This window comes from Ovis aries, chromosome 23 (genome assembly GCF_016772045.2).
Source record: "Ovis aries strain OAR_USU_Benz2616 breed Rambouillet chromosome 23, ARS-UI_Ramb_v3.0, whole genome shotgun sequence".
NCBI classification, from domain to species: domain Eukaryota; kingdom Metazoa; phylum Chordata; class Mammalia; order Artiodactyla; family Bovidae; genus Ovis; species Ovis aries.
In genome coordinates, this window is record NC_056076.1 from 32,743,979 (window position 1) to 32,768,612 (window position 24,634).

The 24,634-nt window shown below is 40.2% G+C and overlaps 1 protein-coding gene across 2 annotated transcripts in view; it reads left to right on the forward strand.

Annotated features, from left to right (window-relative positions):
* The window catches only part of OSBPL1A (oxysterol binding protein like 1A), a 221,838-nt gene that overhangs the window by 64,368 nt on the left and 132,836 nt on the right, over nt 1-24,634 (forward strand). For both annotated transcript variants that reach the window (XM_004020467.5, XM_012103464.4), the window contains exons 13-15: nt 4,016-4,114; nt 5,918-6,040; nt 16,719-16,800. In XM_004020467.5, the coding sequence (XP_004020516.1) occupies nt 4,016-4,114; nt 5,918-6,040; nt 16,719-16,800 (304 nt within the window). The remainder of the gene's footprint in view (nt 1-4,015; nt 4,115-5,917; nt 6,041-16,718; nt 16,801-24,634) is intronic.

Sequence of the window (24,634 nt, forward strand, 5' to 3'; positions counted from 1 at the left end):
CTGCTTCCTTAAATACTGACTAGAATTTGCCTGTGCAGTCACATGGGCCGGGTGTGTGTGTGTGTGTGTGTGTGTGTGTGTGTGTCTGTGTGTGTGTGTATTGTCGTTACAAATTTGACTTGTTCAGTTGCTATAGGGCTATTCATATTTTCTATTTCTTCTTGGGTCGGTGTTTGTAATTTTTGCCTTTCAAGGAATTGGTCCATTTTCTTTTGGCTATAAAACTTAGGGTAATAATATTCTCTTGTGTTTTTAATGTCTTTGTGATAGGTAATGTTGTACACTCTTTTGCTCTTTATATTGGTAATTTATGTCTTCTCTTTTTTCCAAAGATCTGCCTAGCACTTTGTCACTTTTATTTTTGAAGTGATTGATTTCATTGAAATTTTTCTTATGATTTCATTCTCTTGATTTCATTGAAAATTTTCTCAGGCTTTTGCTATTTCATTGATTTTTGTTTGTTTACCAGCCATATTTTTCACAGAACTAGAACAAATCATTTCAAGATTTGTATGGAAATACAAAAAACCTCGAATTGCCAAAGCAATCTTGAGAAATAAGAATGGAACTGGAGGAATCAACTTGCCTGACTTCAGGCTCTACTACAAAGCCACAGTCATCAAAACAGTATGGTACTGGCACAAAGACAGACAAATAGATCAATGGAACAAAATAGAAAGCCCAGAGATAAATCCACACACATATGGACACCTCATCTTTGACAAAGGAGGCAAGAATATACAATGGAGAAAAGACAATCTCTTTCACAAGTGGTGCTGGGAAAACTGGTTAACCACTTGTAAAAGAATGAAACTAGATCACTTTCTAACACCACACACAAAAATAAACTCAAAATGGATTAAAGATCTAAATGTAAGACCAGAAACTATAAAACTCCTAGAGGAGAACATAGGCAAAACACTCTCCGACATAAATCACAGCAGGATCCTCTATGATCCACCTCCCAGAATTCTGGAAATAAAAGCAAAAATAAACAAATGGGATCTAATTAAAATTAAAAGCTTCTGCACAACAAAGGAAAATATAAGCAAGGTGAAAAGACAGCCTTCTGAATGGGAGAAAATAATAGCAAATGAAGCAACTGACAAACAACTAATCTCAAAAATATACAAGCAACTTATGCAGCTCAATTCCAGAAAAATAAACGACCCAATCAAAAAATGGGCCAAAGAACTAAATAGACAGTTCTCCAAAAGAAGACATACGGATGGCTAACAAACACATGAAAAGATGCTCAACATCACTCATTATTAGAGAAATGCAAGTCAAAACCACAATGAGGTACCACTTCACACCAGTCAGAATGGCTGCGATCCAAAAATCTGCAAGCAATAAATGCTGGAGAGGGTGTGGAGAAAAGGGAACCCTCCTACACTGTTGGTGGGAATGCAAACTAGTACAGCCACTATGGAGAACAGTGTGGAGACTCCTTAAAAATTGCAAATAGAACTACCTTATGACCCAGCAATCCCCTGCTGGGCATACACACCGAGGAAACCAGAATAGAAAGAGACACATGTACCCCAATGTTCATCGCAGCACTGTTTATAATAGCCAGGACATGGAAACAACCTAGATGTCCATCAGCAGATGAATGGATAAGAAAGCTGTGGTACATATACACAATGGAGTATTACTCAGCCGTTAAAAAGAATTCATTTGAATCAGTTCTGATGAGATGGATGAAACTGGAGCCGATTATACAGAGTGAAGTAAGCCAGAAAGAAAAACACCAATACAGTATACTAACACATATATATGGAATTTAGAAAGATGGCAATGACGACCCTGTATGCAAGACAGCAAAAAAAGACACAGATGTGTATAACGGACTTTTGGACTCAGAGGGAGAGGGAGAGGGTGGGATGATTTGGGAGAATGGCATTCTAACATGTATACTATCATGTAAGAATTGAATCGCCAGTCTATGTCTGACGCAGGATACAGCATGCTTGGGGCTGGTGCATGGGGATGACCCAGAGAGATGTTATGGGGAGGGAGGTGGGAGGGGGGTTCATGTTTGGGAACACATGTAAGAATTAAAGATTTTAAAATTTAAAAAAATAAAAGGAAAAAAAATAAAGAATTTCTCCATGTTTTGGGCTTAATTTGCTCTATTTTATAGTTTCTTAAGGTTATAGCTTAGATTATTCAAATTACCATACAATTCAAAATATATTATAATTCCTGTTGTGATTTCTTGTTTGAACCAATGGATGTTTAGGAGTGTGTTGTTAAATTTCCAAATAGTTGGAGTTTTCATGATTGTGTTTTTGATTTACAATTTCATTTTGGTCATTGCACATTTTCTATATGATTTCCATCTTGTCAGATTTATTGAGACTTGCTTGATGACTCTACATATGGATTATTGTGGAGAATGCACTAGAGAATAACGTGTATTTTGCTCTTGTTGGCATGTCCTATAAACATTCAGTCATGATGGTTGGTAGTGTTGTTTAGATCTTTTGTGTCTTGCTGACTTTTTTTTCATTGTGTCAATTGCTGAGAGAATGGTATTTAAACTCCAGATATATTTGTAGCATTATTTATTTCTGTTATTGATCACATGCATATTTATGATTTCTTCCTGATTAATTGACCCTTTTATCGTTATCTGGTGGCCATCTTTATCTCCTGTAATAATGTATTTTGTTTTGAAATCTGTTCTGTTTGATATTAATATAACCTTTCAGCCCTTCTTATGGTTATTGTTTATATAATATCTCTTTTTGTATCTACTTTCAACCTACCTATATCTTTATATTTATTTTCTGTCTCTTGCAGATCGTATGTATTTGGGTCCCTGTTAACCATTCTGACATTTTTTACCTTTAATAGAAATTCTTTTGAGATTCTGGTCCACTTTTTTGGATGGTATCGCTAATGTTAAGTTCTAGAGATCCTGGATCCTATTATTTTTCTCCATTGAAGGTTATTTCCATTGTTTCAGGTCATTTTCGTTCCCAGGTTTGGATTGTAAACTCTGTTTCTCATACAGTGGCTCTGGTCTGCGTTCAGCTAGGTGGTATCTCAGCAACTGCTTGGAATCTATTTTCTGTGCATCAGTAAGAGATGTGAACAGAGTCGGGGAATCCCATCTCTCTCTTTCCTTTGGAGGATTCCCTTACTGTCTCTAGTATTTATGGCTGCCCAGAGACAGACTGTTATCCAAGTACACCCTCGCTGCTGTTGTGTCCCCCCAGGACTGTGCTACCTCAGTGAACAGTTTTGGGGATTTGAAGTGTTAATTGCTCAATTGTGTCCGACTCTTTGCTACCCTGTGGACTGTAGCCCACCAGGCTCCTCTGTCCATGGGACTCTCCAGGCCAGAATACTGGAGTGGTTTGCCATTCCGTTCTCCAGAGTATCTTCTCAACCCAGGGATCGAACCTAGGTCTTCTTCATTGCAGGCGGATTCTTACCGTCTGAGCCACTTGGGAAGCTGAACTTGGTCGCAAGGTGACGTGCTCTCCCATCGAGTCGGCCAGCCCTTGTTCAGACTCCAGCTCTTCCTTTTCTACGCCTCATGCTTTTACACGCAGTTCATTTTCTATACTCACATCAAACAGAAGGTTCAGGAGAGTGGCATGAGTGAGAAACTGGAGCTCTGGTATCTAAAGGACTTTGTAGCCCAAGTGCATGCTATGTTAAATATTTAATAGGATGAGGGAAAAAACTATATACCTAGTGTATATTATTAGTATTTACTTTGAGTAATGAAGCATATGAAAGCCAGAGTTGATGTAGATAAGCTGCAATGCATTTGATACTCCCAACATTACCACTTTTTTCTCAGTATTTTAAATGTTTACTTGGGTAGATTCATATTGATGTATGGCAAAACCAATACAATATTATCAAGTAATTTAAAAAAAATGTTTACTTGGGTATTATTGTCATGTTAATAGTGTTGATTTTATGTGTAGATCATTTAAAGGTTCTGTTTTACGGGCATGAATGGTATTGTCTTACTGACTTCTTTATATCCAAGGTAAAATCCACTGATAGCTGCCTCTTCTTTATTAAATGCTTCGATGACACTGTTCATAGCTTCAGGGTTCCCAAGAACAGCCTTCAGCAGACAAGAGAGGTAATTTTATGGATTTATTTGTCTTTTGTAAAACAACATTTAAGGACATAAAGAATATCAAATAGGCTCAATATTAACATCTACCCTCTTGTTGATTATTATTTTTAATGGGAGTGATGATATAAAACTTTTGAAATTTGGCTTATGAATTAATTCTTTATCAACATGTACCTGCAGGTATTTTAAGAGTTTGCTTCTGTGAAAATAAGGGGCCCTTAGTTGTTTTAGAAAAAAGCCTAAATGATTATTCAGTCTGCCCCTGAATTTATAGGTGAGGAAACTTAGGACGGTAAGATTGAAGTGCCCTCTTATGATCCTGCACCTGGCAAGCAACAGAGCCTGGCTCCAGCCCAGGGTTTCTGCTTTATTACACTGTAGACTCAGCCTCTCTCTGTGGTAATTTGTATGATAGCAGCAAGCAAGAAAATTGGGATTAATGTGACAAAAATTCATTGTGTAGTTATTTAATGGAGACTCCATATTCCTTTAGATCAAGGCAGTATTGTAAACTTACCTTGTTTTTTTATAAATTATATAAGGGGTTAAAAGGATCAGTTCTCCAGGGGCTTCCCTAAGTAGTGGGCTTCCCTGATAGCTCAGTTGGTAAAGAATCTGCCTGCAGTGCAGGAGACCCTGGTTCAATTCCTGGGCTGGGAAGATCTGCTGGAAAAGGGATGGATTACCCACTTCAGTATCGTTGGGCTTCCTTTGTGGCTCAGCTGGTAAAGAATCCACCCAATGCGGGAGGCCTGGGTTCAGTCCCTGGGTTGGGAATATCTCCTGGAGAAGGGAACAGCTACCCACTCCAGTATTCTGGCCTGGAGAATGCCATGGACTGTAAAGTCCATGGGGTTGCAAAGAGTCAGACATGACTGAGCAACTTTCACTTTTTCCTAAGTAGTGCAGCGTATAAGAATCTGCTTACCAGTGCAGGAGACATGGGCTCGATCCCTGGTCTAGGAAGAGCCTGTGTAACACCTACTGAGCCTGTGCTCGAGAGCCTGGGAGCCTTCGCCGCTGAGCCCATGTGCCCTCGAGCCCGTGCTCTGCAACGAGAGAAGCCACCACAATGAGAAGCCCTCACACAACTGGAGAGCAGCCCCCGCTCTCAGCTGCTAGAGAAAAAGCCTGTGCAGCCAAAAATAAATATACAAAATAAAAATTTTCCTAAAAATGTGTTTTCCAGAATGATTAACTTTTGCCTTGCAGAGATGCACTAAACAATCCAAACCATGTCTGTCCTAACATTTCATAAAAGGGTAAGATTTCATCCTGAGAAATGCTGTGAGAAATCAGGTGGAAGTTAGGTAGGTATTTTTAGGGCAAACATTCCATCTTTTTGTAAATCACTGATTTTTCAAAAACAGTAAAAGTTAAAACATCAGGGCAATTTTTTGACTCTCTTAAAATGATGTGAGTTTCTTGTGCTTATGGCAGCTTAGTAAATTGTTGCTAGATGTATTATTATGCAATAACTTACTCAACAGAGTTGAGAACCTATAATTCTTAAGTGAAAAATTCTCCACCCATTGTTTTGTTTTTGTAATGTGTTTCAGTATTAATATGAATGAATACACAAACTTACAGATGATGTTTTTTAAAGGATTGGGAAAATTTTTTATCCAGACACATCATAAACAAGAGACGTGCATCATTACTTTGTTGTTGGGTGTATTTTGCTTTGTTTTTTTGAAGCCATAATATTTTTTTTCTCCATGTAAATTTTATGCTTTTCAGGTTGTCATAATATGTGTTTCGAGTTAAAAGTGTATTTCACTTACTTAAATCCTTGGATTATCTCAGGACTGGCTGGAAGCAATAGAAGAGCATTCTGCTTATAGCACGCACTACTGTTCCCAAGACCAAGTGACTGATGATGAAGAAGACGATGCAGTTTCTGCTGTAGACTTGAAGGAATCCTTAGAGGTAAGTAGAAAATGTAACTTGACCTGTACAGCTAACTCTCAGGTTTTACTAAGAATATTTTTCTTAATGTGAGGTTTTGAAATTAAGATTTTTATCCACAATGCAAATAGTATTACTCTTTTAGTAATATTCTTCTGCTACTTATACCGTCTCTCTTATGGTAACAACTGTCAAATATCTCTGTAAATAGGCTGTAATAATAGGCATGTGCCTACGTATATCTTTTTTGGTTAATATGTTTATGCTGTGATCAGATTATCATTCTCTCTGAAAGCTGCCGCCAGGAGGGGAGGCATGCATTGCTTGTCTTACTGCCCTTTATGACTTCACTGTATATTTCAGAGTTTAAATAATGCAACCATAGTGATACCTTCCCTGGTCTGTAGTTTCATTTAAAAGCACGTGTAATCTCTAACTTTCTTGATTAGAGGTAAGGTTAAAGCGTCAGTGATGAATGGAGAGGCCCTCATCTGAAGTGACATCAATGCCTCATCCATAGAACATACCAACATAAGTAATTGAAATGAAATAGGTATCTTTTTTCTTGGCATCAGTTTTGTGGCTGTACCTTTTAAATGATGAATGGGTTTGGAAGAATTAGAACTACAAAAGGATAATGCGTTTTGATTTAAATAATTATATTGGAACATGTGAATTTGCCTACTAAATTTAATCTTTTTTTAAATGAAATGAATTTATTGCAGAATTTGAATGTTTCTACGTCAACAACTTTAGTGAATTTGTTTACTAATATCTAAGGAATTTTATTGACTTAAGTAAGTAAGTAAAGTCACTCAGTCGTGTCCGACTCTTTGTGACCCCATGGACTGGAACCCACCAGGCTCCTCAGTCCATGGGATTCTCTAGGCAAGAATACTGGAGTGGGTTGCCATTTCCTTCTCCAGCGGATCTTCCCGACCCAGGGATCGAACCCAGGTCTCCCACATTGGAGGCAGACACTTTAACCTCTGAGCCACCAGGGAAGCCCTTTATTGACTTATATCCCTAATCTTATTATGGAACATGAAAAAATTTGAGCTCTTCCATGTTTGTTGAAGACATTCCCCAGAAGTTGACTGTTGCCTTACCAGCACCCCTTCTCTTTTAAAGCCAAATATGTAAAATGACAACCATAAACATAATTTTCAGATCGGTGAACTTTGCAAAAGTAACATGTAGCAGAACATCTAAGTAACATTAAACTGTTCAAATAAATAAAGAAGGTTTAAATTTCTATACCCAAAGTCATGTGAGACAAGTAAAAAATAAAACTGTGCTAAATATTTTAACTTTTAATCAGTGTTCCTCAAGTAAAAAGAAATCCTTCCCTATTTATGTACCCTCAACAGAAGGGTAAATAATAAAACCTGGAAGGGCTTACAAGGCATGACAACTTCTTTCCCAGGATTATGGTAATTTTAAGACCTTTTTAATGGAAGCTACAGGTAAAATATAAATATACTAAGTTGCATATCATTAAAAAACTTCCTTGAGGAAATGTTTCTTCTTTAGCTTCATTTTCCAATTTTAGAGTTATCAAGCACAACTCTATCTTTTATTCCTTAGTTGAATATTGTGTTCTTATGTTAACTTTAAAGTCATGAGGTTTTTGCCTTGTAGATTTTATAGCACCTGAAGTCAGTGAGAGTTTCAGCCAGTATTAAGTACTTGAGGTTTTGCAAGTTGACACTTACTCTTTCTAGCAGAAGTTGAATCCTTCCCTCTGTCTCGATTTCTGGAGGTTGGTCAGAAAAGGTACAATCTGACATGAGCCTGAATTGTAGCTTGTGGTAGACCCGCTCCAGAACACCCTCAGTCCTTGGACTCTTAGGTTGCAGAGAAATACTGGGACCAATTTGTGAAATAGATCTATTCTAGATGTCTATAGACTTTCTAAAGGAAATGAGGAACTCTCGGACTGGAATGTCCTGAAACTACCTGAATTAACAAAAATTAACCTCATTCCCTCAACATGCTTTTGAACGAGTAAGTAGACTTATAAGAAACTGGGCAGGGGGGCCTAGGGGAGTGTCCACAGAGTGACTGTGTCATAGGATGCTCTTGGTCCCATTGTACCTCTTCAATGAGGGGCCTTCAGAAACTTAAGCATTTTATCTTAGGCTTCAGTCTGTCACTGTCTCGAGGTTTGGCCTACAGGGAGAGAAGTGTAAGACAGATCATAAAAATATTGGCCTTACAGTGTTGCCTTCATGGCAACTTGAAAGTATTTCTGAAATAAAAACTGGAAGAGAAATTAAAGCAGGTGTTGGTATAGAGCTTTACTGTCTAATATGATTGCTACTAGATACATGTGACTATTAACATTTAAATGAATTAGAGTTAAATGAAAAATCCAGGAACTTTTTGTTTTTAATTTTTGTAGCTGTGCTGGGTCTTCATTGCTCTAGTTGTAGCAAGCGGGGGCTACTGTCTAGTTGCAGAGGGCCAGCTTCTCATTGTGGTGACTTCTCTCATTGCGGAGCACAGGCTCTAGGGTGCATGGGCTTCAGTCGTTGCTTTAAAGCCCAAGCTGAACAGTCGTGGCACACGGGCTTAGTTGCTCCTTAACATGTGGGGTCTTCTGTGACCTGCAGTCTAGCCTGTGTCTCCTGCATTGGCGGGTGGATTCTTTACACTGAGCTACCGGGGAAGTCCTAGTTCCTTATTTTAATTAGCCACATTTCAAGTGTGCAGCATTTCGGACTCTCTTGTTGACCATGATGGCTTCTCCATTTCTTCTAAGGGATTCCTGTCCACAGTAGTAGATAATAATGGTCATCTGAGTCAAATTCACCCATTCCAATCCATTTTAGTTCACTGATTCTTAAAATGTTGATGTTCACTCTTACCTCCTGTTTTGACCACTTCCAATTTACCTTGATTCATGGACCTAACATTCCAGGTTCCTATGCAGTATTCTTTACAGCATCAGACTTGACTTCCATCACCAATCACATCCACAACTGGGTGGTGTTTTTGCTTTGGCTCTGTCTCTTCATTCTGTCTGGAGTTATTTCTCCGCTGTTTTCCAGTAGCATATTGGGCACCTACCAAACTGGGGAGTTCATCTTTGAGTGTCCCGTCTTTTTGCCTTTTCATACTGTTCATGGGGTTCTCAAGGCAAGAATACTGAAGTGGTTTGCCCTTCCCTTCTCCAGTGGACCACGTTTTGTCAGAACTCTCCACCATGACCTGTCCGTCTTGGGTGGCCCTACACAGCATGGCTCATAGTTTCACTGAGTTAAACAAGGCTGTGGTCCATGTGATCAGTTTGATTAGTTTTCTGTGGTTGTGGTTTTCATTCTGTCTGCCCTCTAATGGAGAAGGATAAGAGGCTTATGGAAACTTCCTGATGGGACTGACTGAGGGGGAAACTGGGTCTTGTTCTGATGGGCCATGCTGCATAAATCTTTAATCCAATTTTCTGTTGTTGGGCGGGGCTATGTTCCCTCCCTGTTGTTTGACCTGAGGCCAAACTGTGGTGGAGGTAATGAAGATAATGGTGACCTCCTTCAAAAGGTCCCAAGCACACACTGCCACACCCAGTGCCCTGAACCCTGCAGCAGGCCACTGCCAACCCACACCTCTGCTGGAGACTCCTGGACACGCACGGGCAAGTCTGGGTCAGTCTCTTGTGGAGTCCCTGTGCCTTTCTCCTGGGACCTAGTGCACACAGGTTTTGTTTGTGCCCTTTAAGAGTCTGTTTCCCCAGTCCTGTGTAAGTTCTGGTGGCTCTGTGGAGGGGGTTAATGACGACCTCCTCCAAGAGGGCTTATGTAGTACCGAGGTCTGCTGCACCCAGAGCCCCTGCCCCTGTGGCAAACCATTGCTGACCTGTACCTCCGCAGGAGACACTCGAACACTCAAAGGCAGGTCTGGCTCAGTCTTGTGGAGTCTCCTGGTGCTCACAAGGCTTTGTTTGAGCCCTCCGAGCATCTCTGGCAGGTATAAGGTTTTTTTCTAAATGCGATTTTGCTCCTCCTACTGTCTTGCTGGTGCTTCTCCTTTGCCCTTGGACTTGGGTATCTTTTTTTTGCTGTGATCGAACATTCTTCTGTCAGTGGTTGTTCAGCAGTGAGTTTTAATTTTGGAGTTCTCTCAAGAGAAGATGAGCACACGTCCTTCTCTCCACCATCTTGCAAGCTAAATGTGGTACTTGGATGCAATCTCAAAAACCACAGGATGATCTCTCTTCATTTCCAAGGCAAAAGTGTCACAGTAATCCAAGTCTGTGCTCCAGCCAGTAATGCTACAGAAGCTGAAGTTGAACAGTTCTATGAAGACCTACAAGACCTTTTAGAACTAACACCCAAAAAAGATGTTCTTTTCATTTTAGGGGACTGGAAAGCAAAAGTAGGAAGTCAAGAAACACTTGGAGTAATAGGCAAATTTGGCCTTGGAGTACAGAATGAAGCAGGGCAGAGGCTAATAGCGTTTTGCTAAGAGAACGCACTAGTCATAGCAAACACCCTCTTCCAACAACACAAGAGAAGACTCTACACATGGACATCAACAGATGTTCAACACTGAAATCAGATTGATTATATTCTTTGTAGCCAAAGGTGGAGAAGCTCTACACAGTCAGCAAAAATAAGACCAGGAGCTGACTGTGGCTCAGATCATGAACTCCATATTGCCACATTCAGACTGAAATTGAAGAAAGTAGGGAAAACCACAAAGAAGGCAATGGCAACCCACTCCAGTGTTCTTGCCTGGAGAATCCTAGGGACGGAGGAGCCTGGTGGGCTGCCATCTGTGGGGTCGCACAGAGTCGGACATGACTGAAGTAACTTAGCAGCAGCAGCAGCAGGGAAAACCACTAGACCATTCAGGTATGACCTAAATCAAATCCCTTATGATTATACAGTAGAAGTAAGAAATAGATTCAAGGGATAAGATCTGATAGAGTACCTGAAGAACAATGGGTGGAGGTTTGTGACATTGTACAGGAGGCAGGGATCAATACCATCCCCAAGAAAAAGATATGCAAAAAGGCAAAATGGTTGTCCTAGGAGGCCTTACAAATAGCTGAGAAAAGAAGAGAAGTGAAAGGCAAAGGAGAAAAGGAAAGATACACCCATTTGAATGCAGAGTTCCAAAGAAGAGCAAGAAGAGATAAGAAAGCCTTCTTCAGCGATCAATGCAAAGAAATAGAGGAAAACAATAGAATGGGAAAGACTAGATATCTCTTCAAGAAAATTAGAGATACCAAGGGAACATTTCATGCAGAGATGGGCAAAATAAAGGACAGAAATGGTATGGACCTAACAGAAGCAGAAGATATTAAGAAGAGGTGGCAAGAATACACAGAAGAACTGTACAAAAAAGATCTTCATGACCCAGATAACCACAATGTTGTGAACACTCACCTAGAACCAGATATCCTGGAATACAAAGTTAAGTGGGCCTTAGGAAACATCACTATAAACAAAGCTAGTGGAGGTGATGGAATTTCAGCTGAACTATTTCAAATCTTAAAAGATGATGCTGTGAAAGTGCTGCACTCAATATGCCAGCAAATTTGGAAAACTCAGCAGTGGCCAAAGGACTGGAAAACGTCAGTTTTCATTCCAATCCCTAAGAAAGGCAATGCCAAAGAATGCTCAAACTACTGCACAGTTGCACTCATCTCACACACTAGAAAAGTAATGCTCAAAATTCTCCAGACCAGGCTTCAGCAGTATGTGAACCATGAACTTCCAGATGTTCAAGCTGGTTTTAGAAAAGGCAGAACATCCAGTAATCAAATTGCCAACATCTGCTGGATCATGGAAAAAGCAAGAGAGTTCCAGAAAAACATCTACCTGTGCTTTATTGACTATGCCAAAGCCTTTAACTGTGTGGATCATAATAAACTGTGGAAAATTCTTAAAGAGATGCGAATACTAGACCACCTTACCTGTCTCCTGAGAAATCTGTATGCAGGTCATGAGGTTACAGTTAGAACTGGACATGGAAAAACAGACTGGTTCCAAATTGGGAAAGGAGTGCGTCAAGGCTGTATATTGTCACCCTACTTATTTAACTGATATGCAGAGTACATCATGTGAAATGCCAGGCTGGATAAAGCACAGGCTGGAGTCAAGATGGCCAGGAGAAATATCAGTAACTTCAGATATGCAAATGACAGCACCCTTATGGCAGAAAGCGAAGAAGAGCTAAAGAGCCTCTTGATGAAAGTAAAAGAGGAGAGTGAAAAAGTTGGCTTAAAACTCAGCATTCAAAAAACTGAGATCATGGCATCTGGTCCCATCAGTTCATGGCAAATAGAAGGAGAAACAATGGAAACAGTGAGAGACTTCATTTTTTTTGTGCTCCAAAATCACTACAGATGGTGGCTGCAGCCATGAAATTAAAGGACACTTGCTCCTTGGAAGAAAAGCTATGACCAACCTAGACAGCATATTCAAAAGCAGAGACATTACTTTACCGACTAAGGTCCATCTAGTCAAGGCTGTGGTTTTTCCAGTAGTCATGTATGGATGTGAGAGTTGGACTATAAAGAAAGCTGAGCACCGAAGAACTGATGCTTTTGAACTGTGGTGTTGGAGAAGACTCTGGAGAGTCCCTTGGACTGCCAGGAGATCCAACCAGTCCATCCTAAAAGAAATCAGTCCTGAATATTCATTGGAAGGACTGATGCTGAAGCTGAAACTCCAATACTTTGACCAGCTGATGTGAAGAACTGACTTATTTGAAGAGACCCTGATGCTGGAAATGATTGAAGGCGGGAGGAGAAGGGGACAACAGGATGAGATGGTTGGATGGCATCACCGACTTGATCGACATGAGCTTGAGCAATCTCTGGGAGTTGGTGATGGGCAGGGAGGCCTGTCTTGCTGCAGTCCATGGGGTCACAAAGAGTCAGACATGACTGAGTGACTGAACTGAGCAAGTGCTCAATAGTCACATGTGGCTGTCACCTTGGACAATGCAGATATAGAGTGTCATCATCATAGAAAGTTCTTTTGGATCAAACCAGGATGGGCTCTTACATTTGGGGTGGTACTAGGAAAGCAGGGGTTTTATTCATTGAGGATCTCTTGATTCTTACAGGCTCTGAACTATACCTGTGTTAAAAGAAGTAATGAACAGATGCTAAATTTTAAACATATGAGAAAGTGATATCAGACTTTCTTGACCAAAGAGTAAATGATTCCTAATTAAAGTGAATGCAGGAAGATGAGTGTACATCAACTCAAAGCTGATAGAGTGGTACCCATACAAGAAATCAAGCATATATATATATATATATATATATATATATATATATATATATACACACACACACACACACATATATATGGAGTACTGGGTTATCCTTGAAGTGGATTTGACTGGAGTTTGGAAAGTTTGGAGATGAGTATGGGGCTCCAGGGCTCAGGATGCTGGCTGTTGTCTGCAGAAGAAAGTTATCTGGGTTCTACAATCCATTATTTTTAAAGTTTAATGTTATTAAGGTACAGTTTTTATGTAATAAAATGAGGGCATTGTAGTGTCTTCAGTTTGATATGTTTTGACAAATACCCTGTGCGGCCGTCACTCCTATCCAGGTGTGGAATGTTTTTATCACCGAAAAAAGATCTCCATTCCTCTTCCAGACAGTGCTCTCTGCTCCATCTCAGGCAGCCGCTGAGCTACTCTGTCATCACAGTCTTTGTCAGCTCTGCCCATTCTAGGATTCCGGCTGCATGGAATCACACCATATGTCTCTTTGGTGGCTGTCATCTTTCACCCACAGTGTTGTGTGTATCAGTAGTATTTTTTTTATTGATGAGTAGAAGGCAGTCTGCTTTGGTCCTTCTTTTGAAAATTGAAGTGTAATTGATATACAGTGTTGCGTTTCTGGTGTACATCAATGATTCAGTTATACATACATACTTTTTCTTACTGTTTTCCATTATGGTTTATCACAGGATATTACAGAATACAGTTGCCTGTGCTGTACAGTAGGACCTTAGTTTTTATTTTATATATAGTAGTTTTTATCTGCTTATGCTTCAGCTCTCAATTAACCAGCTATGAGATTGTCTGTATGTGGCAAATAGGCTGGAATTAATGACCTCTCTACTATCCTAGCCACTCCTCTGTAGATACCTATTCTGCTGATACACATTTTTGAACTGTGTCTTGTGTCAGGGTGGACAAAGTCGTTTAATATCAACTTAAACCCAACAGCAGAACTCTGGATGGGAAGGAGCAGCAGCAGGAGACCTGTGTCCCGAGTGGGGCCCAGCTGCCCACCCGGGCGTCTGCCACCCTCTGTGGCCGAGGTCTGTTGGTGTGCTCCTGTTCTTGGGCTCTGTGCCCAGGTATCCTGGGTATAAAATACTGTCACACTTCAGCTATTAGAACACTGCTCGCATGAGAGCTCATTGATGTAGGCTCAATAAAAATGGAAACCTAAGAAGAGTGCCTGACATCGGGTGCGTGGCATGGAAGTCAGTGAGACACCACGCTGGGCTCTGCGAAGAATGTATGAACATTAACCTTCCTAAATCCCTGGTGGCTCCAAGGGTAAAGCATCTGCCTGCAGTGCAGGAGACCCGGGCTTGATCCCTGGGTCGGGAAGATCCCCTGGAGAAGGAGATGGCAATCCACTCCAGTATTCCTGCCTGGAGAATTCCACAGACAGACGTGGGCTACATTCTATGGGGGTGGCAAAGAGTCGGATATGACCGAGAGACTGAGCGTGCACACACTATTAGATTTTTAGGTTTTTGTACTGTAACCAATAGCCACTAAGAGGAACTGATAACAAATTGAAGAATGTGGATTTTTAAAAATTGTGTTTATAATTACTGCTGCTGCAATTAAATGACATTAATTGTTAAGATTAGCAGATACCTGTTTGTATACAACTATGAAACCGCATGTGTAGATGGAATCTTTTCTAGCTGACGTACTATGTAACTCTTAAGTAAATTGTGGATCAGGGTAAGATTTTTGCTGTGAGAGATGCTGAAGGACGATGAATATAGTTCAGGTATTTGAGGATGATGCAGGAGAGTGTTTCTCGTCTTCAGTTGTAACCGCAGGAACTACGATTATAGATTCACAGTCTGCAAGTGAAGCTAGTGTTTGCTTTTGTGCACCCAGCTAACTTTTCACCATAGAAAAAAAAGAGACAGAAAACAGAAGTATTGACGTGCTCATGGGCAGGGGTATTAAATATGTATAGAGTGAAATGACAATTTTCTATTAATAAATTATGAGTGATACATTTGGTTTTACAGTGGATGTTTCCAGTGGCTCCTGATCGACTTTTTTCTTGCCTTAAGTGTGTATTTAAAGATTAGCTGAAAGAATTAGCCAGCATATCTGTGGTGGCACAGAGAGGTATTGGCGCAGTGTAGGTATTCTTCCTATCCCCCTTCCTCCCCCCAAAATGAACTGCCCTTTTATGTTGTTGGAGCTCTCAAAATGGAGTAATGTACATTTTAAAGGGAACATTGCCTGTCACGGATGTGATACCGTGATTAATTCCGCTGTGGTTGAGCTGAGTTGAACCACTGAAAGATTTATCAGGTGGGAAGCATGCATACCTGTATCACCTTGGCACGTAGGTCTGATTTAGGGGGAGTAAAAATGTTGGGTGATGAGCCAGTTGATGTTAGGAGTACAAAGTAGAGAAGATTCACGCGTGCGTGCTCAGTCATGTCCGACTCTTTGCTGCCCCTTGGACTGTAGCCCGCCAGGCTCCTCTGTCCATGGGATTCTCTAGGGAAGAATACTGGAATGGATTGCCATTTCCTCCTCCAGGGAATCTTCTCAATCCAGGGATCAAACCCTGGTCTTCTGCTTGGCAGACGGATTCTTTCAAAAATGAGCCTCCAGAGAAGAATTCATGCGCTTAATGTATTACTCAACCTACAATAGTGTGATAATCTTGATAAGGTCAAGGTTCTCAGAATATTTTCTTATTGCCATAACCAACCAACTTTACAATGATGATTTTCTTGCTTCTTATTCTTGCTTCTTAGTTTCCTTTAAAGGGAAACTAAAAAAAAACTTATTTCAGAACTACATTGTTAGATTTATCTGATTTTTCAGTTTTGGACTTACAAATCTATACTAAGATGGGATGCACTTTACATCATGAAACTCTATGTTTTGCTTTTAGGGATCTAAATATGTAGAATTTTCAGATTACACGGAAGACTGCTTTACCTTATTTTTATAAGCTTTCACTGACTGAAAAAATGTCCTACTGGTCTGATTATGTGGGGGCTGTGCTCACTTAGATTTGCTGAACGAAAATCTGGTTGTGGTTTCCAAATGTTAGTATCATCTGGATTTTTTCAAACAAAAACAATTTCTAAAAGATATACTTAATGAGTGCATTTTGTAATTTCTTGATGAATTTAACAAGCCTACTAGGTGTGAATAAATCAGAAATCTGTCAGATATATATTGTGTAATGAGTCAGTAGAAGTAATTGATACAGTTGTTTAGTATCTTGGCATGTTGAATGTATTTAAAATTTAGAAATTTTTTGTATTAATTTGTACATGGTTATAGTCAGTTTCTAAGGTGATTTTCTCTCACCCTTTTCTCTCTGTTAGGAACTTGTCTCAATGATTACAGTATATCAACCTGTGAGATAAAAAGTTTCAATGGCAACATTAAAGCAAGGTAAAAATCCTGTATTTAACTTTCCTTTTGTTTTCTTTTCCAGAAAGCACAGATATGCCAACAGAGACTAGATAGAGACATTTCCAACTTTCTCAAGATGATCAAGGAGTGTGACATGGCTCAAGGTAAAAAAAAATAAAACCCCACTCTTTAAGACACCCATCATCATAGATGTTCATCCTTTGGTTATACATTACAGATAATTTTTGGTTTTGAATTCAGAACTGTATTTGAAAAACAAAGTTAACCTTCTGGGTTTTTAATTCATTTTGGCTATGGAGTGAGAGGTCTGTTTATGAATCCCAGAAGACTTGGGTTTTGGAGTCAAATTGTCTTAGATTTGAATCCTTGTTCTGCTACTTACCACTTGTTACTTTTATGCAGGACAGTTAATTTCTCAGAGGTTTAGTTTCCCTGTCTATAAAATGAAGGGGTTGGCAGTTCCCAGGTCTTGGTCTTTGCCATTCTGTGAACGTATACATGAACTTGTCTAATTATTAATCTCCTTTTCAAAAGTAAATTTTTATACCTTTATTCTTTAGTTATGAATTACCAAGAGTTAATTATAAGTACTCTGGAAATCAAAATACAACCCAGTGCAAAATACAAAAATCCCAATATAAAATCCAATATGCAAATTAGGTTTTGAGAAAAAATTGATTACTTTGTAAATTAAACAGTTATCGTGCGCCTTAGACTTGAGACTTTTAACAATTGCTTTAGACTTTAGCTCTGATATGTTTGTGAATAACTCCACTAAAATTTAATCAACTTAGTTGTCTATGAGATGTCTGACTATATCAATTTTAATCATGATCTAGTTTGTATGTGCCCGGGAAAGGTGAAGGTATGTTGATATCACAATAAACTGAGCATAAAAGTTCTGTATCTGTGCAGATGTACCTCAGGCATCACTTTGCTTCAGTTCAACAAACACTTATTTATATGAGTGATGACAGCTTGGAAAGGATAGCAGTCACTTTGACTATTAACTGCCAGCTGGAATATTTTGTTACTCAGTGCTGTTTATGCTCAATGGGATTTTAAATAACAGCTTCATTATATTTAATTCACATAAGCCTAGAATTCACCTATGTGGAGTGTATCAGTGGCTTTTTAGTATGGTCACAGACTTATGCAACTATGACTATCAATGGGCTTTCAAAATACCATCCTCACCAAGAATCATCAAAACTCAGCTGAGATACTAACAACATTTAAAAGATACAGAAACTGTACAGAGTGAGGTGAAAGGTAAAGATTATTTTTTTTCATCTGGACCAAAGTAAGAAATTATATCAGAACTGCAACCAATTTTTTTTTTTCGTCTTCTTTTGAACCTTGAGACAGATGTCTTGGTTCAGGTCACCTGCATGACCTGTCACTCATAATGATGGCATCCATCGGTTGTGCTCTTAGAGACACACATGGTATTCAGTACCAAGAGTGCATTCACTTTGCACAGTGACGTCTGGGAAACTTTGAAAAATATTTGTGATTTGACAGTGCTATTTCATGTATCCGCAGTAAAAGTCAGTGGGTTTATACATGAACAGTTATAGACATTGTTTTCTGAAAGACTGGCATAGGTAAATAGAACACACCCTCAGGAATAGAGTAGAGATAATTTCATGAATGGAGTTAGAGTTTGAAGGTGACCGAGTCTGCTCTTAATGACAATGGGTTGTACAGAATAACCTGGCCCATGTGGTTTATTCACGGAAGCTGATAGATACACATCCTACTCCAAACTGCCTACGTAGTTTTCCAGTGACATCTCAAGAGGAAAAACTAAAATGTTTGTGGACGGAATCCAGATCTTGTGGTTGGGATTGTTAGTTGGTTTATGTTTTGGTACAAAACTGTATGAATGTGAACTTTAAGACTCCACACCCTCTTTCTTACTGCATCTTCTAAGAAGGGTACACATTCCGCTCTGTGCCGCCTGCGTCCAGATCACCGCAGCGCCTGGCCTTTACTCTCCCTGCCTTCCATGCTTAAAGGGGGTTGAGTCAGAAGGCTTTCAGGAACTCTTGCAACTCAAATGCTATGAAATACTGCATTATTGCTGCCAGGTTAATTTTAGAAAGTTACAGTTTAAAAATGATTATAAATGTGGTGGTTTTTTTTTTTGTTTTTTTTTTTTTTTTGCCTGAGAAAATCTTTTAAGTGTCCTTGAAACTGCAGAATAAAATGCAAACTTTTTATCTTGGCGTTTAAGGACGCTTACTCCTTGGAAGAAAAGTTATGACCAACCTAGATAGTATATTCAAAAGCAGAGACATTACTTTGCCGACTAAGGTCCGTCTAGTCAAGGCTATGGTTTTTCCTGTGGTCATGTATGGATGTGAGAGTTGGACTGTGAAGAAGGCTGAGCGCCAAAGAATTGATGCTTTTGAACTGTGGTGGAGAAGACTCTTGAGAGTCCCTTGGACTGCAAGGAGATCCAACCAGTCCATTCTGAAGGAGATCAGCCCTGGGATTTCTTTGGAAGGAATGATGCTAAAGCTGAAGCTCCAGTACTTTGGCCACCTCATGCGAAGAGCTGACTCATTGGAAATGACTCTGATGCTGGGAGGGATTGGGGGCAGGAGGAGAAGGGGATGACAGAAGATGAGATGGCTGGATGGCATCACGGAATCGATGGATGTGAGTCTGAGTGAACTCCGGGAGTTGGTGATGGACAGGGAGGCCTGGCGTGCTGTGATTCATGGGGTTGCAAAGAGTCGGACATGACTGAGCGACTGAAGGATGTTCTTAACCTGATCACAAACTGATTTTTTTAGCTTAATTTACAGTTCTTCTCCCCATGATCCCTGTGAACACTTTTGACCAAACACTGTGTCTTTTGATCCTCTGTTAAAGTAATACTTTTGTTTTCATGTGTGTGTTAGTCATTCAGTTGTATCTACACTCTTTGTGACCTCCATGGACTCTAGCCCATCAGGCTTCTCTGTCCATGGGCTCCAGGCAAGAGTGCTGGAGTGGGTAGCTGTGTCCTTCTCCAGGGGATCTTCCCAACCCAGGGATTGAACCCTGGTCTCCCACGTTGCAGGCAGATTCTTCATTATCTGAGCCAGTATCGTTTTCATGAGTGGACCTTAAGCCTAATTTCTACCTGGATTAATGCCAAAGTTACGTATCTGATATGGACAATACATCATTCAAGGTATAAAGAATGCAGTATTGAAATTGCCACAATTTGATCTTTACCAAAAACCTGGTTGCAAAAATGAATAAAATAACTCAAACTTATAAAACTTTTGGAAGACTTCCTGAAGGCCATGTAGTCAATCTGTTCTACCCGACAACTCTAAATTTACCCTTAGTTGTAATAGCCAGGTTTTGACCCTTGTAAATAATGTTGTATAGTACACTTATATTTGATCACATCACTTTATTACCATAGGATTCTTGGCTATGAGATTAATGGGTGAAAATGTATTAATGTTTTTGAACCTATTGATGTATACTTATAAGTAACTTTCCAAAAAAGATATTACTTTACACGCCAAGTTTAATGCATGCGCTTTATTGCTAAATGTGTATAGTAAATCCCTGGTTGAAGACATTATCATGTTTTCACTTACCGAAAAGAAAACATCTTGAAAAGCACTTTTGTTCAACCCACTTACTTTAGTCAAAGTCCTGGACTTTGAGTAAGGATTCTTATCGCCCCTTCACTGTTGCCATACCAGTCTAAACCATCCTCATCTCCTTCTTGCGCTATTAAAAACAGCCTCCTGACTCAAATCTCACCTGTGTTCTCTACAGTCCCTGCCCCAAGGATCCTTCTAAAGCATTAGTGGGTTGATACTCTTAGCTCAAAACACCCCTTTGCTTCCAGGGCTCCTCACTTAGAGTCAAAGATGAAGTCCTTCTAATGATACAGAGTCTTCCTGTCCTGTCTCACCTCTCTGTCCTCCTCTCCTGCCTGCCTCTCTGCAGCCTCACTGGCCTTGCTCTTCCTTAAAGCTGCCTGGGTGTGCTGGCCCTTCTGCCTGGAAGGCTTTTCTCCAGGACTTTCCCTGACCCCCTCCCCCTTGTTCCAGCAGAACCTTGCTTGATGCCCTGGGCCCTTGATCACTATCAACTTTAGAAGCATTCTTAGGGCTTCTTTGCCCTTGGCCCTGATTGGCTCCAGCTGACAGAGATCTTGTCAGGAGATGGGGGAAGGGTGGGAGGAGGGGTAGGTTGGGGTCACCCCGCTCCCTCCTGCATGGCTGTGGTCTCCCTGTGGCTGGACTCCCCTCTCGATGGGCCCAGGGCCCTAGTCTGTGACTCCAGTTTCCACCGCCCTCTCCCTCTGCCCTCTGTCCCAGGATGGGCCTGCCTGCCTGCCTGTCCGCTCACCCTCCTCATCTTTGTGAGTCTCCTCCTTTTAAAATTATCTTAGTTACACTTTGACTTTGTGGGCTCTTTCTGCCATGACGTTATTGATACCAAGTCCTGTCTCAACGTCCGCCTCGGACTCTCTGCATCTCCGTCTTTGCGTTGTTCTTCTCTTTGTCACTTAGCAACCTTCGTGCATGTGTGTGGAGTTGGCTGTCTGCCTCTCCTGTTGGAGTATAAACTCCACGGAGGGAGGAACTTTGTTTTATTCATTGATTATCTTCTCCTAAACTATGTGCATAGCACATAGTAGGCTCTTGTGTTCCCTTGGCCCTTGTCCAACCTCCCCTTCCCTTTCCACACACACACACACACACACACACACACACACACACACACACACGCATTTTGAGTGAATGAAATGAGTAACATATTTAGCTAATAAATTTATAACATTTCTGTTGAATTTGGGGAGAAACAAGTACTACATTTGTTCTGTCAAGTTAATGATTATACAGATCATACAATTCCGTGACATTTTTTTTTTTTACTTTATTTATTTACTTTTTTGGAGGCTAATTACTTTACAATATTGTATTGGTTTTGTGATACATTGACATGAATCCGCCACGGGTGTACATGTGTTCCCCATCCTGAACCCCCCTTCCCACCTCCCTCCCCACCCCATCCCTCTGGGTCATCCCAGTGTACCAGCCCCGAGCATCCTGTATCATGCATCAAACCTGGACTGGCGATCCATTTCACATGTGATAATTTACATGTTTCAGTGCCATTCTCCCAAACCATCCTACCCTCACCCTCTCCCACAGAGTCCAAAAGACTGTTTTATACATCTGTGTCTCTTTTGCTGTCTTGCATACAGGGTTATCGTTACCATCTTTCTAAATTCCATATATATGTGTTAGTATACTGTATTGGTGTTTTTTTTTTTTTTTTCCTGGCTTACTTCACTCTGTATAATAGGCTCCAGTTTCATCCACCTCATTTAGAACTGATTCAAATGTATTTTTAATGGCTGAGTAATACTCCATTGTGTATATGTACCACAGCTTTCTTATCCATTCATCTGCTGATGGACATCAAGGTTGCTTCCATGTCCTGGCTATTATAAACAGTGCTGCAATGAACATTGGGGTACAGGTGTCTCTTTCAATCCTGGTTTCCTCAGTGTGTATGCCCAGCAGGGGGATTGCTGGGTCATAAGGCAGTTCTATTTCCAGTTTTTTAAGGAATCTCCTCACTATTCTCCATAGTGGCTGTACTAGTTTACATTCCCACCAGCAGTGTAAGAGGGTTCCCTTTTCCCCACACCCTCTCCAGCATTTATTGCTTGTAGACTTTTGGAGAGCAGCCATTCTGACTGGCATGAAATGGTACCTCATTGTGGTTTTGATTTGCATTTCTCTAATAATGAGTGATGTTGAGCATCTTTTCATGTGTTTGTTAGTCATCTGTATGTCTTCTTTGGAGAAATGTCTGCTTAGTTCTTTGGCCTATTTTTTGATTGGGTCATTTATTTTTCTGGAATTGAGCTGCAAGAGTTGCTTGTATATTTTTGAGATTAATTCTTTGTCAGTTGCTTTGTTTGCTATTATTTTCTCCCATTCTGAAGGCTGTCTTTCCAGCAAACAAAAACCCACTTCCAGTAAATTAAATCCCAGGACCAGACGGTTTCACAGCTGAATTCTACCAAAAATTTAGAGAAGAGTTAACACCTATCCTACTCAAACTCTTCCAGAAAATTGCAGAGGAAGGTAAACTTCCAAACTCATCCTATGAGGCCACCATCACCCTAATACCAAAACCTGAAAAAGATGCCACAAAAAAAAGAAAACTATAGGCCAGTATCACTGATGAACATAGATGCAAAAATCCTTAACAAAATTCTAGCAAACAGAATCTAACAACATATTAAAAAGATCATACATCATGACCAAATGGGCTTTATCCCAGGAATGCAAGGATTCTTCAATATCCGCAAATCAATCAATGTAATATACCACATTAACAAATTGAAAAATAAAAACCATATGATGATCTCAATAGATACAGAGAAAGCCTTTGACAAAATTCAACATCCATTTATAATAAAAACCCTCCAGAAAGCAGGAATAGAAGGAACATACCTCAACATAATAAAAGCTATATATGACAAACTCACAGCAGACATCATCTTCAACAGTGAAAAATTGAAAGCATTTCCCCTAAAGTCAGGAACAAGACAAGGTTGCCCACTCTCACCACTACAATTCAACATAGTTTTGGAAGTTTTGGCCACAGCAATCAGAGCAGAAAAAGAAATAAAAGGAATCCTGATTGGAAAAGAAGTAAAACTCTGTTATGCAAATAACATGATCTTCTACATAGAAAACCCTAAAGATTCCACCAGAAAATTACTAGAGCTAATCAATGAATATAGTAAAGTTGCAGGATATGAAATCAACACACAGGAAATCCCTTGCATTCCCAAACACTAACAATGAGGAAACAGAAAGAGAAATTAAGGAAACAATTCCATTCACCATTGCAACGAAAAGAATAAAATACTTAGGAATATATCTACCTAAAGAAACAAAAGACCTCTACATAGAAAACTATAAAACACTGGTGAAAGAAATCAATGAAATCTTGTAGGGACTTAAGTAGGGAAGAAACTGTCAGCCCTCCCCTCGGGAGCAGTTTGCATTCTTTAACAGATGGGGTTTCCTCAGTCAATGCCGTTGGTTTTCATATCGGATTCTTCTCTGGATTCAGTGATTTTCCTCAGACAAACCTTTGAATAGTTCTTTTCACTGAGGATCTGTGAGTAGCGAACTTTCCCTCTCATGTAGATCTTTATTTGACCTCCGCTGGGTTACAGTTACTGTCCATTAGTTTTTTTTTTTTTAATATATAATTTTATTTAGTTCTTACTTTTGGCTATGGGTCTTTTGTCGCTGAGTGGGCTTTTCTCTAGATGTGGCAAGCAGGGGCTGCTCTCTGGCTATGGTCAGGCTTCCCAGTGCTGTGGCTTCTCTTGTGGGGGGCACAGGCTCCAGGAGTTGTGGCCCGTAGGCTTGGTAGTCGTGGCTTCTGGGCTTAGTTGCTCCTCAACATGTGGGATCTTCCCAGATCAGGGATCAAACCCCCTGCTTCCTTAACTGGCGGGCAGATTCTTCATCGCTGAGCCTCCAGGGAAACCCCTCCATTAGTGTTTTAAAGATGCAATTCCAATTTCTTCTGGCTTCTAACATGGCACCCCACTCCAGTACTCCTGCCTGGAAAATCCCATGGAGGAGGAGCCTGGTGGGCTGCAGTCCATGGGGTCTCGAAGAGTCGGACATGACTGAGCGACTTCACTTTCACTTCTAACATTCTAATGATGATTCTTTGGTAGACTTTTTTTTTTTTTTCTTTTTAAAGTTCTCTTATTGCTTTTCAAAGATCTCCCCTTTGTCTTTGTCGTTTTGCAGTTTTAAAGTGTCTTACATTTGCTATTTGAGACTGTTTTTAATTCAAAGACTCGTTCATTCCTTCTTCAGACTAAGAAAGCTCTTTGTTGTCCCTTCACACCTGACTTCTTCATTCCTTCTCTTCCGCAGATACTTGTTGTGGTCATGTTGGGAG